Raw genomic sequence first — 18,436 nt, 5'->3', positions numbered from 1 at the left:
CCTTGAGCACAAATAATAGAATGCTTAATTTATAATATAAATTATAAATATATTATAATGAGCAGCACTACCACCCCTCAAACAATATTTGAGATAAAGTTTAGGGAAGATTAAGGCACTATCAGCGTACTTGAATTATGTAGGCATAGTCCTTGGGTGGAGTTCTATTACACTGAATAGTATTGCTGTAGTCCTCATGTGACTAGATTATATCTCACAGTGGGAGACACATATCACATTATTAGGATAAATGGAAATTGGGAATTGAAGTAATAGATAAGATTTGGCATTCCCTTAAAGTAACCGATAGAGGCTAGTTCCATTAACAGAGATTTCCTGGGCTTTTTCCACATTCGAGCAGTAACTTAAATCAATCTCTTGAGAATATTGGGTAGTGCTACTTTTATTGTGATCATGATACAGGGTTCTGGTAGGTATACCAGATGAATCATTACTAAGTTCAATTTCTTTGACAATGAATACAAGGATATAACCTAATTTGGTTTTATTAGCAAATTCATGGTTCCCTTGGTAATTGTATTTCCTTAAATCCATGTGTGTGTTGGGGAGTGGAAGAACATAGCAGCATATGCATGCAAGTGTGTAAGGGAGATTTTTTTCAGTCTCAACTTCGTGGAGTAAAAGTTTCCATAATATATTATGTATTATGCAGATAGATTTTGCTAAGTTAACCTCCATCATATTTCAAGATGTTCCCTCATGCTCTTTATTAAAATTTTGATATATGCAGCAATACTTATTCTGCGGCTGTTTTTACTTATTTTATAGTTTTCAACCACATCTCTCCTACTGCCTGGGCACCTCCCCAGCCATTCTGGGTCTGTTGTACTCACCCAAATATGACAAATGGTTAATAAATGTCCTTTGGAGGAATAATACTGGGTGGAGATTGAGAAAATATCAGCTGCTTGTCTTTTTCAGTTTGCTAGACATTGTTCTTACCACAGTCATAGCATTACTAAGTGTCTACTACCTCCAGGTGGGTACTTTGACAGCAAGTATGTAGAGCATAGTAAGCCAAACTCCTACAGCAACTACAGCATTGACTACAGCAAGTCTGAATGCAAATTTATGTCACAATGGAAAATGAAATGCAATAGCTGTAATACTACAATGTCTTGAAAAAAAGGCTTACAGATTTTGCTTATAAATCTATTATGCATGTGGGAAGAGAGTTTTTATGCAAAAATGGTTCTCAAAGTGCATTTTTCTTTTCTTCTGATCATTGAGGATGCAGTCAAGGGCTTCCATAATAGGAAGGCTTCTGAAGAATGATTGTTGTTTCCTACATATTCACTCTGTAAATCATATTTCCTCTCCCTTTCCTTTACCAGATGTGCAGTGTGTGAGGCACCAGCTGTGGTCATTGCAGTTCACAGCCAAACTATTCAAATTCCACATTGTCCTCAGGGATGGGACTCTCTGTGGATTGGTTATTCCTTCATGATGGTATGGAACAGGAACACTCACCCTTACTTTTCTTACCACAGTTGACCTTCCATCACATGTCCACTTCTCCCCACTTGAGACAGCTCAGTCACTTGTATAGTAATAAGCTTGAGCACTAAATGGCCTTTGTCCAAACACTGTTCTCCCTCCCACATTTTCTTTATTACACTTAATGTATTATAAATGTATATATGTACATATACTATATATTATAGTATAGTATAGAGATTATGTATTTATGTCCATTGCTTTTGTTGACTGTGCTTGGTGTGCATACTGTTACCTTACCTTTAGTCCTAGTTTTCTTTTATTGCATTCTAATTTATAGCCATGCCAGGTATATATTCTTGAATAATCCCTAACGTAGTTTAGCACATATGTATTGTGGAACATTTCCCTTATCTTTTTTAGCATACAAGTGCAGGAGCAGAAGGCTCAGGCCAAGCCTTAGCCTCTCCAGGTTCCTGTTTGGAAGAATTTCGTTCAGCTCCCTTCATCGAATGTCATGGACGGGGAACATGCAACTACTACGCCAATTCCTATAGCTTTTGGCTAGCCACTGTTGATATGTCAGACATGTTCAGGTAAGTTGCTTATGGATTTAGTTCAGGCCTAGTGCCGCCTTCATAGATAACTAGGAGGGAGAGAGTATATTAATGAGTTGTTTGTCCCCAGTAAATTTTAGGAATTTGTTGGGCTGAGGTCTTTAGTCTTAGCTTGTTCTCCACATCTACCTAACTTGTAATATAGAAACAGATCTTACTAATGTCAGGTTAGTTTAACATTAATCTTTAAATAACAAAGAAGTCAGGAGTTGGTCTACTAGAATAAGACTATTTCAACAACTGAAACTGTAATTTGTATTGCCTGTCTCATTCTCACGACTCTCTTTTTAGGAATGTTTTCAGAGACTTCATCCAAGTCTATGAATGGAATAACACACACTGCTTATGTCTCTATCTCAATCTTTTGAAGTGTCTCTTTATTTGTATGTGTTGCGTCTTTCTTGACATTTATCATGTATAGCTCAACAGTTGCCTAAACGTCTCTCATCCCGTATATATTAGGAAAGGTATCACAAAAAAGATAACAGCGGGGAAACAAATACATGAGTATAACAGTAGTGGGGAAAGCAGTCACAAAAATACATGTGACTGTATAGAAATGAGGTATAGATATACAGTATTATGAAACCAAAACTACAATATTCAAAACAAACTAAAGTTAGACAAATATCCATATTTTCTCTCTCATTTCTGAATCCTGGATTTACACACACACACACACACACACACACACACACATACACACACAACTAAGTGGAAATAAGACTGTTTGGGGAAAGGAGAAGGACTAATATATAAATTATTAGGTTTCTGGGAAAGCTGCTCACCAGAAAGAGAATGTCTAGATGTGAATTCATGCCTGTAATAGAAGGTTAATAGCAGAAATGTATGGAATTGAAATCAGAAAAGCAAAGCTAATGGCCTCATTCCTTATTTCCTAGTAAACCTCAGTCAGAGACACTGAAAGCAGGAGACTTGAGGACACGTATTAGCCGATGTCAAGTATGCATGAAGAGGACATAACATGCTGAAGAATTCCTTGTGTTTTTTAATGTGATAATATATATATATATATACATATATATATATAATTATTATATGTGATTCCCAGGATTTAATGTCTCACTTACTGTCCCCAACTTCATCACTGCTGCCACCAATGGTGCTACTACACTCTATGACCAAGAGAGCATGCTGACTAGTAAGCACAGAAATTCAGATGTACCTCAGCAATGTGCCAGAGCAAGGCCTTACTTCTGATGAAAGAAACCGGAAGGGACTATACTTTGGGGGTCCAGAATAACATTGTTCAGGGATTATAAGATGAAGAAGTTTATATATTTTGCCCAATTTCTAAAATGGCACATTAAAAATTCAATGAAGGGAAAGATCAAACTGAGTCAAATTAAAGACTGCTGTTTGGGGAAGAATTACTTTTCATGGTGCTACTAATCCTACTGTACCCCAGGTTTTTAATAGAAAGGTGTTAATCTTATTTTGCTCTGTAAGTAAAGAATGTGTATATTCTGTAAACAACCTCTTAGCTCAAAACGTTGAGTCACTTAGATGTGATCTGGTATAAACCCTTCTTTACTAAAAATGTATGAAATCTTACATTATAAACAGCAAGATGTTACATGAAGAGGGTTTACGTTTCATTGATTTACTATTGAAAGAAAATTAATTGGGACTTTTTATCTCTTAAGTTAGTAGCTGACTTTAAAATTGAAAACATTTAAGTGACTTTGATCAGAATTTTAATGGTTTATGTTGCACGTCAAGTTATCATATGGAGCAATCTCTTTTTCTATATTTTTCAAGACACTGATGTTCAGATGTCCCATCTTCATATATTTATATCTTGATTTTTGCTTGTTCCCAACAGTCTTGAGAAACAAACTTACCCAAAATAATTTTAAGGATTCATATTATCCTGGTGCTCGTGTAAGAATTATTCTCCTTTGGGTTAACTTGTATAAGAAGACAATATTTGATTCATCGTCTCTCTTCAATTGCAGAAAACCAATGGACTTTTAAAACCTTTTTATTTTAAACATTTTATTACGAATAGTCATAGGATACCTTACGTCTTCAACTGTCATCTTCTCACTGAATGTTTTTGAATTCACAATTACCAATTTAATTAAAGTTATATGTTGTAATTATGGCTCATTGTCTCTCTATTCCGCTTAAGTATAAAATCATGGTCATTTATATTGCTACATCAAATGTTCCCTTCTCAGGCAATTTGTTCCTGTGTTTTTGATCATTATGATTGCTGGCAGAAAACATATAGCAATGGAAACATTTTCCCATGGGGAAAAATAAGCTACTGGAAGATGCTCTGATGATAGCAAATTTCTCGACAATGTAGTATTGATCGATAGCAAAGACTAAGTTTCTCTTTATGGAATAATCCATTAATAATGCTTAAAACAAATTAGTAAGTTAATATTCCTAAGACTTAAGAATTAGCCACATGTAGCTCTCTAAAACAACCAAGGGCCTGTTAAAAATAAAAGGCTTTATAATAAAGTTTGTGTGACAGCTAAAAATACAGCAACCAAAACATTTTTTTTTAATTTTAGATACCAATATGAATCTATGGGTACCTGAAGCTTAGAAAGTATGGTGGCAAGTTGAAGAATCTAAGCAATAATAAATATTTCTGCTTTATTTTTTCACATAGACCAATCCATGGAAACATTGATATGTAATTCTAACTGAACCCCTGTGCCCCTTCCATGGATCATTTTTATTGTGGCATACATATGAATGTTGTTCCTTGAGTTACAAGAGCAAATGTAGGTTTTAGAATCCTCACTCATATATGCATGATTGAAATTTCACTTAAAACAAGAGCCTTTAACTTTTACATTGTTGCATTCACAGATAATATTTGTGTTTCCTAAAGCCTCTACCTCTCTCCAGCCCTGTTGAGTACAAAAACCCAACCCAGTTAAGCATTTTGATATTGTTGATCTTCTCTTGACACTGATTATTCAAATACTGTTATGAATCTATCTATCCTAGGAATTACCTTTGGTGAGTGTTACAGCCATTCACAACAGTGAATCGGTTGTCCTGCTAAATCAGCTCATTTTACTACCAAGCATGTTCATGTACCACATGTGGCTTGACCAGTTAATAAATTTATTTCATAATTCATGTGTTGCATAAGGAGCAAGTTCAAAAACTCTACTACTAGAAAAAAGACTTGTTCCATGAATACCTCTAACTATTAGAAGACTAGATAGATAGACACAGAGATTATAAGTTTGTCTTCCTCTCTTAGGTTGGCTTGATCTGCCATGTTGGTGTAGTACTCATTGCTTCCAACAGAGGTTTTATTAAACAGTTTAGGTTGGGCAGTTTGTGCTTCCATAATGTTTTTCCCTTCCAATGAAATTTGAACACCACTTTCCAATTCTTATGTTACCAATGAGGTTCTTTGTTTCAATTAGTGTGGTTAATTAAAAACTCACTGGCCATTCCAAGCCATTACCACTCTATACAGAAGTTAACACAAGATGGCACTGTTGCCTATAAAAATACACCAGCATGTGTAAAGATTTGTTGAGTCCTTGGTTGAAGGTGGCAATGGGTTTGTATAAACTCTTAGCCCATGTTTGATGTGACATGTGTTTGTTCATTGTCATAAAACTCAGTAGAAAATAGTTAAAAGAGATGGCACAGTTTCTTGGTATCTGCATCCAAATTGAAAAGGCATCTTCAATGTCAAAGGTTCCATTGTTATCTTAATTAGGAGTTGGCTGTAAAGCACTTCCTTAGCCTCACAACACACAAATAGAAAAACCACTTTTGTTTGGCCAAAACTTCAATTGGCTTTAGTGCACAGAGAATCTCTTTTCTCAGGCTGGGCTATTCAACCATGCTCATCCCTACGGAGCTTCAAAATAACCGAATTGTATTTAAAAACCAAATAGCATGTTACTTGAAGTGTGATATTTTTGTGGGGTTGGTTTATATGTTTGTTTTTAGCATTATGCCCAATGATTTGAAGGTTGCTGTGGTGGGAATAACTCATACATTGATACAGTGAAGGACTTGAACCCAGATAAGCCTGTCCTTTGAAGTGCATGCTAACAAGGATCAAAGGTTACTTATTAGCCCCTACCATACCACAACAAATAGTAATCAGGTATACACCTAACCAGATGGTCCATGGTCATCACAATGTGTGAAAGGTAGAACAGACACACTATTATGTCTTGGGTTACAACTCTTCCTGAGTGTAGTACAAATCTCGGGTATTTGCCAGCAGTAGAAATTCAGAAGAAGCTTGTTTGCCAACCTCTTCCTCAACCCAAGAACAGACCTAAATCCTATTTGTGTAATCTTAGTTCTCTATTTCTCTAAGAAGACAGCTTGCCAAACACCTGAACACACAGGAAAGCAAGTAGCTGGTAGGGAACCTGTTATGCCCATTATCGTTAAACACATCAGATTCACATCACATTCTTCACCCTGCTGTTCACACACAGAAGATTCCCAAGTCCTCTGGCTTCTGGGCTCAATCAGCAGGATACTCAAGCAAGATAGTGAGGGGGCAGGGGGATTACACTACTGGGATTAGGGTATTTATTTTCACAGATTCCTCTCTGTGGGGTCACTTCAGGTTGTTTTGTGTCCCTTAATGAACTGTCCTTATTCCTCTTGGGAAAACTTGTTCTTCTTATCTCCCTATCTCATTCCAGTCATCTCCTTCTAATAATAATTTGTGGTCTAAGTATGGCTACAAATTGGTTTTCGCTATTCTGATAGACATAGATTCATTGGTTACTGTATTTTGCTAATTGAACTCTTGTCTAATTTTTGTAAGTGTGATCTGAGTGCTGTTGACAATGCAATTAATATAGCACTGCTTGTCATTTTAAAAAACGTAGGTATATGAATACCAACAACTGATCTTTTAGAACTCCACAGAGGAAATTCTTTATAGTGCTACTTCCGAGAGAAAATCTGCCAAATTAGGTTCACATGCTTTCAAGCATATGAAGTGGCCCAAATGTTACTAGCTGAGAAGTGGGAAGTTTACTCTTTGTAGTCTCAAGAACATCTGTCCAATGTTGCAGAAGCTCTTCAGATCTGCTGCCCTGTAAGGTGCCAGAGAAAATGCTTCCAGTAGAAATTAGGGAACTCCAACCTGGGGATTGGAGGCCACAGGTTGTCTGAGAATTTCAACCAGGGCCACACAGAACCTACCAAAAAATTAACGTTCTTCATTTTCAGTTGAAATTATTTTTCTTGTTCATTTTCTCATGGTTAATACGGCCTTTGCTAATAACAGTTCATGCATGAGACACAGTTGGAAGCCCAGATTTCAAATCTTTGTGTCTTCCTTTGACACAATATTATGACCCTTGCTTAGGCTCTCTGAAAAACTACCAATAATGCCTCAGTAGCTAGCAGTGAGAGTTAATGATCAATGTTATCCAGGCCTCATTAAAGTTTCATTCTTTCCACATCTCAATTGAGTCTCAGTAACTCTGGTGTATTCAAGTGATGCGAGCATGGTCTCTAACTTACAAATGCAAAAGATGAGCCTTTGAGTGGTCAACTAAATTTCCTCAAATCTAAGACAAATTACTAATTCATTTTCACTAAAATTTAGTTACCAACTTTATGCACTAAATTGTCCTATTGTACAAAATTTACAATCCTGGGGTGAAGCTATTATTCAATCAGTATCCTTTTGCCTATCGCATGATAGACCTCAGCATCATTTGTCAATATCTCTCTCTCTCCCTGAGTATATGCTTTTCAGAAATGCTCATGTATGTTCCTTACACAAGCACATTCTCTCTCTCTCTCTCTCTCTCTCTCTCTCTCTCTCTCTCTCTCTCTCTCTGTCTCTCTCTCTCTCTCACACACACACACAAAGCAAATAAATAAACAAATAAATAAGTAATAAACCACCCAAATCATGAATATGATAGAAATTAATAAAGTTCTTCTACAAGGGCTTCTGACTCATAAGAAAATGCATATTTGGGGTGTCTTGGTTCCCAAGTAAGAAAGAATATGTTTCCTGTCATCATTGTAGCATGGGGGACCTCAAATTATCCCTTGAAAATAGAGAACTTGTAATGAGGCCACTCTGCCATCAGGAACTCATGTCCATCCACTTTGTATCCACAGATAAAGAAAACTTTGAGGATCTGGCTTGATTCCCAGCTTGTGAGCTTCCTCGAGGCTCTTGAATACAGAGAAGCTTCTGGAGTTTGAATTTTCTGGCTTGCACACTCCCCAATGTTACTAGTGCCCAAATAAGGACCACTTGTGCAAAACTATTTTTTAGTTCCAACTGGAAAATTTATTAAATTTCATTGTCACAGCATAGTAGCCTATGAGATTAAATAAGCCAAAAATGTTAAAGACAAACCGAGGATCCATGTTGAAATAAAACCTTGGTTAGCTTACGATAATTAGGAAATAAAACAGCTCGGCTTTGAGGTTGCCAACTGTAAGAATGTTGTGACTGTGCTTTCCCTTGTACCAACAGCAATACAGAAAAGTCTCCCAATGTAGCAGATAGGGTATCAGACCATATACACTTCACCAGAACTTTCTTCTCCCAAACCTACACTTTCTTTTATCCTTTAATAAGCAAGCAAAAGCAGCCATGTGTCTATAAAAAATGTGTGAAGACATTTCTTTGCAAATTTATCTGCCTTTGCTTTGTCTACTTTGAAAATCTTTTTACTAAGTACATAAATACACTTTATTATTCTGTCCTCTTGATGAAATGATCTCTTTCTCAGTGTGATGTTAATAATATGACAAACAAAAATTAGTATTTTTGCAATAAAGTCTACATGATAGCAATATTGTCTCCCAGCTTTCTTTGTGTTAATAGGAACCTGAGACATCTTTCCCCCCATTATTTTACTTTACCCTTGTTTCTGTATACTTAAAATATGTATCCCAAGGGTGTGTATAACTGGACACACTTATTTGTTGGTAGAACTAGACAATATTGTTAAAGATCTTCCATCTTTGTAGCTCACTCAGACTGACCTTTAACTAACAGTCTTGACTCAATTTCCCAAAAGCAGCATGTGTGTCAAAATGCCTGGCTTAGTGAACTTTGCTATTGACCCAATTTGTATTTTGTTTATATTAAATGTGTTTTCTGATTTCATTTTATCACCTTCATAACATATTCTTTACCTTTCTTTGGATAATCTCATGACTATTCTACAGTTTATAATATACATCTTTAACTTCTAACTCTTCATGTTCATCTCATGAATGTAAGAGCATTACAGTAACATTTCAATTTTCTTATTTAAGTTTTGGGTACTTTTCATATACTATACTTTCTATATATTATATATTCCCACACAGCATTGCTATTATTTTTGCTTAAACAATGTATTTTCTTGTCATTATATAGAGCTCAAATTATATGAATGTCATTTTAAAAATATAATTTAATGGTTTTACTACCTTCATAAACTTCAGTCATTATAATCTAATTCCAGAACATTTTGTGCACCTGCCCAAGAAACTTCATGCCCATCAGCTGTTACTGTTTCCCATCCCATCCTCTTTTAGTGCTAGGAAATGATTAATACACATCTGTCTTTACAGATTTGTCTGTCCCAGACATTTTATAGAAATACAATCATACACTATTTGATCTTTTGACTGTGTCTCCCCTAATTTATGGTCACATACTCAAAGCCTGCATCAGTGTTGTACCATGTGCTAGTTAGTAGTTCAATTCTTTGATTTTTAAAATTGAGGTAAATTTTAAAATTGAGTAAACACCGCGTAAATTATTTTAAGGCAATAATTTACACGATGTTTACTACATTCACAACATTTCCCAACCACCATCTTTATCTAGGTGCAAAACATTTCCCTTATCCCAAAAGTGAGAACCACATATCCATTAAGCAGTCTTAAGACTTCTCTAAAGATCCTGATAGCCACTAATCTCCTTTCTGTTCCTATGGATTTACTAATTCTGAATGTTGCATATGAAGAGAGTCATACAATACTCGACCTTTCTCACCTGGTTTCTCACATTTAGCATATGTTTTCAAACTTCATTCAAATTAGAGGATTGCGAGTGCTCCATTGTTTCTTGTGTGTTGCATAAGAATGCATTGTATGGATAAGTCACTGTGTTGTTTATCTCACGGCTGACAGCTGTGTTGTTTATGACTTTTGCTGATTGTGAATGTTGTTGTGAACCCACAGGTACAAGTACTCCTTTAAAAATTTTTCATTACTTTCAGATGTATAGTGTTCTGGGGGTTGTATATTAGTTCTAGATTGAAATTCTTGAAAAACTATCAAACTAAGTTTCACAGTAGTTACATTGTTTTAAATTCCTACCTGCAAAGTACTAACTAGGGTTACCTTATTTTCTACATTCTTACCCAAACTTACTAACTTTTCTGTTTTCTTTCATTCTTTGGCCTTTTTTTTTTTTTTCTTCTTCTTTTCTCAAACAATCTTTTTATGTACTTCACATTAACCATAAATTGTGATTTCCCTAACGACTCATTACATTTGTTGATAATTTACATGTCTTTTGTAAAGCAGTATGTAGTCAGATGCCCTGCCCATTTTACAATTGTGTTATTTGTCTCTTGTTGTACATAAGAATACCTAACATACTATAGAAACAAGTCCCTTATCACATAAGCAATTTCCCAACATGTTTTCATACTTCTGGTTTTAGACTTCCTGTCTCATTCAGTGCCTTAAGTGCAGAGATTAGGGGTCTGTGCTACTATGCCAACATTTTGTTGGTGACCTTTAATACTCAAAAGCTTTGAAATTTGTTAAACCCTCATTTAGCTACTTTTCTTCTTGTTTCTTTTGTTTTTGCTGTTATATCCAAACAATCCTTTCATAATCTTAGTACATGGATTCTTCTAAGCATTATCTGAATTTTGCTCTTATATTTAGGTATTTGTTACTTTTTAAATTAATTTTTACACATAGTGTAAGCTAAACTTCTTTTACATAAACTATCCAATCATCCCAACTGCATTTGTTGAAAAGAACTTCATAAAAATTGAGTCAGTGTCAATATACAAATCAATTACTAATTGCTATGTGGCTTTATCTTTGAACATTTATTCTGTTTCATTTACCTACATGTCTATTTTTGTGCCAGGACCATACCATCTTGATTAATGCAACTTTGTAGTCAGGTTTAGAACAAATATAATGTAAGTCTTCCAATTTTGTTTATGTTCAGGACTATTTTTTGCTGTTCAGGCTTCCTTGCAAGTCTGTATGGATGTTAGGTTTGGCTTATTAGGTAGTGGGAAAAAAAAGAAATAGAAGACATCTATAATTCTGATAGATTGTGTTGAATCTGTTTATCACTTTGGGAAATGTTGTTTTTCAACACTATTAAGCCTTTTGACCCATGAACACATATTTTTCCATTTCTATACAGTTCCATTAATTTCTTCAGTGACATAGTTTTCATGGTTTTATTCATGTATCTTTTATACTTTTGATGTTACTGTAAATGGTATAGTTCTCAATATCTTTAACAGATTTTTTTTATTGTTACTGTTAAAGAACACAAGTCTCTTTCTCTCATGTATTAGGAAAGAATTCTGAAACTAGTCAATACATTTATTAGCTCTGGTATTATTTTTATGAATTCCTTGAGGTTTTTGTTATATAAGATCCTGTTATATGCAAATAGACCTAGCTTTATTTCTTCCTTCACGCATTTTATGCTTTTTTATTTCCTTGATTGAATAGGGTGGAAACTCCAGTACACTATTACATGGAAATAATGAGGGCTGGAAATGCAAAGTACTTGCCTGGCATATTAGAGAATCCTGGTTTGATCCCTTAAACCTCAGAGACAATGGGACAATTTACCTCCGTTTTCATTCGTTTTTAGGGGTAGGATTTTTGTGAAAAAACCACTGTTAATATGACTTACCAGTGAAGCTATTTCTCCTGGCCTTTAAGTGTTGATTTGTTTTTATTATTTATTATATCCGTGCAGTTTCCATTTACTCCTGTCAATTTGGCAGTTCATATCCTACTCGTGTCAATTTGGCAGTTCATATCCTTCTCTAATTTAGCCTATTTTATCTAATGCATTTAATTGGTTTGTGTACAATCTTTCATCGTGTTTTTCTGTAGCTATTATTATTTCTTTAAGGTTAATAATGTTTCTTTCATTGCTAATTTAAACAGAGATGTATCAATTTGGTTGATTTTTCTCAAGAACCAACTTTTCAGTTTTACTGTTTCTCGCTGTTATCTAATGTCCACACCATTGATTTCTACACTACATTATATGATTTTCTTCTGCTTATTTTCAGTTTAGCTTGTTTTTCTTTACTAGTTCTTAAGGTAAAAGTTAGGTTATTGATTTGAGCTCTTTCTGCCTTTTGGATATTTCTTAAAGGTTGATTTGTATTATGTTATTTATTTATCTATCTATCTCTTTGTGTGTGTGTGTGTGTGTGTGTGTGTGTGTGTGTGTTTGTATAAATACATGTCACTTGTGTGCATGCCCACAGAGGCCAAGGTAGGGTGTCAGGTCTCTTGAAGCTGGAGTTACAAGGGTTATGGCAATTGTGAGCCAGCAGACCTAGGTGCTCAGACCTGAATTCAGGTCCTCTGGAAGAGCATTAAAACATCTCTCTGTCCCTTCTTTTTATCTTAAAAATGTGACATTATTTGAGTGAGGGAACGATGACCATGGTACATATGTGGAGGTCAGAAGACAATCTGCAGAACTCTCATCTCTCCTTCCACCATGTGAGGCACAGGGGATAGAGTTCAAATCCTCAGGCTTGGCAGCAAGTACTCATCCCATCTGCTCTTTCTGATTTTGAATACAGACATTTCTTGTAAATAAAATTCCATCTAAATGCTGTCTATCTATGCCTTGTAAGTGCGGGAGGATTTCTATTTACTTTAAAGTGGCATTCTCTTTTCTCCCCGCCCCTTTCTCTCTTTTTAAAATTATTTCTTTGAGAATTTAGTTCAGTGTATTTTGATCATATTCAGTCCCCCTACACATCCCAGATCCAATTTCCCTTCTCTACCCACCCAACTTTTGTCCTCTTCTAAAAAGCAAATTTAATTTGTGCTACCTATATATACACCTGAATGTGTGGTATTCCAATGGCAGAGAATAAGAGATGGTCGAGTGCTCATACCTAACTAGCCATTTATATCACAACCCCTGAACTCCAAAGTTTCAGGGATCATTGCAGAAAGGGGGACTGTCAGAAAGATTGTTTAAGAGTGAACTTGTGGATTCTAAAATGCAGCTGTTTTCCAGACACAGCAGGGCAGTTGCATGGACGAAATCATATAGGTTGTGACAGCATGCACAAGACCTGTGCAAGGTCAAGACAAACAAAATACCAGGATTGAAAGGGGCCGCAAAGCCCCACCTCTAAGAGAGGAGTTAATGGCAATGGAGACTGATAGTCAGCTTTCCTTAAGATATGGCCCCTAGTAAGGTAACTTATTTCTTATTCATCTGTTATTATAGGAGGTGTTAGTTACTTTCCACACATGGATTTTACATTATCCCATTTCAATATAGTTAAAGTACAGTTTTTGGTCCTAAAGATTTAAATTTTCTATTACTTGGTTTATTAAGTAACATATGATGTCATTCAGAATGTGTCCCAGGTGCGCTCTCTGCTGTTGCTGAGAAAAGTATTCTATACAAGGCTTTTAGACAAAAATCAATGAATTTTTCTTTGATCCATTCAATAATACATATTTGTGTGTATCCAACAACAACTAATGAAAAAAAAAGGGCCACATATTTGAAAAAGAGCAAGGATGGGTATATGGGAGGGCTTAGAGGGAGAAAAGGACAGGAAAATGGTGTTAGATTATAACATGAAAATATAAAAGAATGTTTTACATATCTGTTAGGCCTAGTTTGAATATGATGCTCAAATCCTTTGCTGTCTTTTTAAAACATACTTTTTTTTAATTTTATGTGACTGAGTGTTTTGCCTGTGTGTGTGTGTGTGTGCGCGCGTGCTTATCACCCATGTCCGTGGTACCCTTCAGGGTCAGAAGACAGTGGAACTGGAGTCACAAATGGTTATTAGCTACCATGTATGTTGGGAATTGAACCAGGGGGCCCTACATATGCATCCAGTGCTCTTAACCAAGTACTCTCCAATCTTCTTGTTCTTGTTCTTCTTCTTGTTCTTCTTCTTGTTCTTCTTCTTGTTCTTCTTCTTGTTCTTCTTCTTGTTCTTCTTCTTGTTCTTCTTCTTGTTCTTGTTCTTGTTCTTCTCCTTCTTCTTCTTCCTCCTCCTCCTCCTCCTCCTCCTCCTCCTCCTTCTTCTTCTTCTTCTTTTTGATCTGTTACCAGTTGTTTTATCCATTACTGACAGTGGAACATTATGTTTTGCAACTTTTTCTTCTTTTTTTTCTGTTTTTTTTTTTTTTGAAATTTTTATTGAGGGGAAAATGGTGGTTGCTAATGTTGTTTATATCTCTCTTTTGTTATTTTTTATTTAATTTATTATTTTACATGTCAATCCCAGTTCCCTCTCCCTCCCTCCCTCCCTCACTTTTACCTTCTCTGCCCTCTCACATGCACTCTAACCACCCTCCCCTCCCATCCGCCACCCCAATTCCATATGTAGGGGAATGCCATCCAGTTGGGGTCATGTAGATCTGACAGGTCATGTGAAGTAGGACTAGGGCTTCTCTCCTGTCTCTAGGTTAAGGCAGTTATCCCTCCATGGGGGATGTGTTCGCGAGGTCCATTTGTGCACCAGGGATACATCCTGGCTCCACTGTCTGAGGTCCCTTAGACTGCTCAGTCCTTCTGGCTGAGACCCATATTCAGGAGGGCCTGAATCAGTCCCATGCTGGCTTCCAAGCTATCAGTCTTGGGACCCATTAGCTACTCCTTGTTCAGGTCAGCTGTCTCTATGTGTTTCTGCAGCCTGGTCTTGTCCTCTCCATCTGCATCTGGGTTCTAGTTCAACTCAGTGTTTATGTATGGCTGTTTGCTCCTGTTTCCAACAGGTATTAGATGAGGGCTCCATAATGGTAGATAAGTTAGTTGAATTATATATTCATCACTTCAATTCTAACATTTTATTTCATATACTTTGGTAATTCATATTTGCCTGTATACATAATTTCTTTTTCTTTTTCTGGTTTTTCAAGACAGGATTTCTCCATGTAACAGCATTAAATTGTCTTATGTTCAAAATATCTTTCAGTTTCTGTAGCAGCAGCTTTATCTCTAAAGTATGGACTGTTTTGTTTGTTTGTTATATTTGTTTGTTTAGATTGATATACCACTTTTAGTCTCTTGGTGGCTTGTTTATAACTTACTTTCTACTGTAACTTGACTATTTCTGTGTGGAGGTACCTGCAACTTCAATGTCTCTGCTAGGCAACATATGTTCAGATTATGTTTTTTTTTTTATATACATTCTGCCTTTAGACTGAATTGATAAAAACTCTGCAATGCAATGCATTCTTGGAAAAGGGAAAATTGATGAAAGATGTTCTGCATCCTCCGCTGAGGAAACTTTCTTCAGTTCTCCCAGCCTGTCAAATGCAGTGAGCCAGGATAGTCACAGGGTTTATCAAGTCTTTCCTCTTGCTTAGATCCTAGTCTTTTAGTGATCCATGCTCAACACATTTTGAAAAGCGTTGCTCCAATATTTTGTAGGTGCATGTTGAGGTGGGAGGATAAATATTCTCTCTCTTTGCCACAGTGGGTCTTTCTAAATCTTTTTATCTTTCATCACTTAGAATGATTTGGTGCCAGCTCCCAGAATGGTTTCTTCCAACATTAAGTCAAAATAATTCAAGAGGACATAGTCATTGTGTGGCAAATTTAGCTTTCATTGTCTTGTACTATGGGTTCTGTTAATCTTTTATCTCAGTTGCAACTTAAAAATTGGAATTCCAATTAAGGCACTTTTCTCATTAACTCTATTTAACACAATGTATAGTTTTACTTTATCATCCATGTGGAAAATAGAAATTTTTCGTTTAGATTTTTAAAACCATTTTTAAATTAGTGTACAATGTAGTGGGTTTCATTATGACATTTCATACATGAATGTTATTTGTTTTGTTCATATTCATCTTTTCCTCCACTGTACTTCCTCATCCTTCTGAAGCCCCTCTTGTTGAACCTCTTTCTCCCCTCTTTTTCTTGTCTTTTTAAGAGATATTTATTTGAAACCCATCTCTCTTTCTTGTATTAAATTCTTTAAATTTTCAAACAAGAACATTTTGAGTATTCAAAAGGGAGGAAAGAGAAAAACATATTTTTTCTTCCTATATGGTACTGGACATTGTAGTAGTAGTAGTAAGTGATGCTAAAGTAGGAGGGTAATTACATTAAAGCCCTCCTGGACTAATAGTTATTTCAAGACCAACTGTAACATGATAAATAAGTGTCCCAGAGACTGTATTGGAGTTCAAGCTAAAGATCAGAAAAGCAAAGCAGCCAGTCACTAGCTCTTACCTCTACATCAGCTCAGACTGAAGGGGTGATCCTCAAACTGCTCCCGAATTCACTGCTCCCCAGATTCACTTAGACTGCTTGCTATGCTGTCCTCACCATGGCTAGAGACTCAATGCCTCACACTCAATACTGAAGATCCTGCTCCTATCTTTTATACCTCTCTAGTGCTAGAATTAAAGGCGTGTGATCCCAGGTGCTGACATTACCTTAGTGTGAGTTGTTTCTTTTAGGACTGGGTCAATTTTGTGTAGTCAGTGTGGCTTTGAACTAACAGAGATACATTTACCTCTTAGTCCTGTGTCTTGGGATTAAATGTGTGTGCCTGGCTTTTATGGCTAACTAGTATGGCAACTTTGCTATTTTGTTCTCCAGGGGCATTAACAAATTGTAAACAATATGTCATCACAGCCTTTCTTGGTTCTATAGCAAGTTTCTGTCTCAAAAGGAAAAAGAAAATCTATATATCACTCTCATTTTCCATGCACCATCATTAATTGTGAGAGTTCTAGACTAGGAAAATCCATCCCAAATCAACTCATCCTTATATTTTTGGTTATGAGCCTCGCCTTTAATGGCTGGGTCATCTCTCCAGCCCCCAAATCAACTCATCCTATTTCCTACCATAACTTATTAGCTGGAAAGCATGATTAAGATAACTCCTCCATGGAAGAAAAGTGAATGAAGACATTGATGAAAAGCTGGGAAAGCATGGTCTATAGCACATCTCAAAATCCTTGTATATCTCCACCCAATTCCAGCATATAAAAGGGTCAACCGATACTTTGAATATTAAGTGTTGATCTCCTGCCATTGGCACATTCCCACAAAGGACCTGGCTGTCTTTTGAAACAAGATATTTTCAAGTTACATGGGCTATATATCGTGTAACTGATATGCTTATCTGTGACTCTTAGAATTAAATGCAACCTCCAATATTTTGGTCTCCCTGGAATGAGCATAAACTTAATATATGAGGGAACAAAACAGCACAAAAAGAAGCTCATCCATATATTTCATAACTTACTGGGGAAGATGTGAAAACAATGAGAATAGTCTGAAGCAAAATATATTTTAAAGTCCCTGCATAAGTGTGCTCCCTGAAAATAAGATACAAAACATAAACTGTTGAAGATTTTCTTAGGAGTTGCAAGTTTTGAAATATAGAAGGGATTATAAGCTTCACATTTTTTTTCTGATGATACCTAAGAATCTGCTTTCGATTTTTAATATTTCTTTGGTCTCTTGGTTAGTTGAAATGCTAATCCAGTGCTCTGCCGTTGACATAGAAGGCCCTATAATGGATATTCTGAGATTGAAAACTCGAGGTGATTGCTTCTAGTTCAGTTGTATGAACTTAAATGCTTAAGTAAAATCAGCAATTTCCTCTTAAATTCTCAAGACTTTGTGTAAGTTTACCCCATTTACATAGCACAGCACTGTATGTTGCTGACAAATTCCAATGTAGCATGCAACAGTGGTTTCTAATTGCTTTAGCATTTATCATGCACAAGAGATGGGAGGGAAGTTGTCTCATTTTGTACAGCTCAGTTGCATTCCTTATCTCTGAAGTACACTTAAGCAGCAAACTGGGACTTAAGGTAGCTGAGTGAAAGCCAGCATCCATTAACATGCATATCTTGGAGGGAAAATGAATTGGATTTTCTAAAACGGAATACAGCCCAACCTCATTCTGTGCATTAATTTTGCATAATTTCATTTTTGCACATTTTATAAATGAGGGACCATGCTCTTACTACCCAAATAAATTCTCATGCTCACATTTTCCAGGTTGTGCCTTATGTCAGCTTTGTTTGCAAAACATTTCTTAAGAGCATTTTGGTGCATTTCCAAGATGTCTTTTGAGGTCAATTAGCACCTATTAATGTTTTTCTAAACA

General features: G+C 36.0%; 1 protein-coding gene across 1 annotated transcript in view; it reads left to right on the top strand.

Moving 5' to 3' along the window:
• The window catches only part of Col4a5 (collagen type IV alpha 5 chain), a 152,186-nt gene extending 147,988 nt beyond the window's left edge, over positions 1–4,198 (top strand). The window contains exons 49-51 of the mRNA XM_051178007.1: positions 1,356–1,470; positions 1,882–2,054; positions 2,978–4,198. Of these exons, the coding sequence (XP_051033964.1) occupies positions 1,356–1,470; positions 1,882–2,054; positions 2,978–3,059 (370 nt within the window). The 3' untranslated portion in view covers positions 3,060–4,198. The remainder of the gene's footprint in view (positions 1–1,355; positions 1,471–1,881; positions 2,055–2,977) is intronic.
• The last annotated feature ends 14,238 nt before the right edge of the window (positions 4,199–18,436 follow it).

This window comes from Phodopus roborovskii, unplaced genomic scaffold (genome assembly GCF_943737965.1).
Source record: "Phodopus roborovskii unplaced genomic scaffold, PHOROB, whole genome shotgun sequence".
Lineage (NCBI taxonomy): Eukaryota > Metazoa > Chordata > Mammalia > Rodentia > Cricetidae > Phodopus > Phodopus roborovskii.
This window is presented reverse-complemented; position numbering and strand designations above follow the sequence as displayed.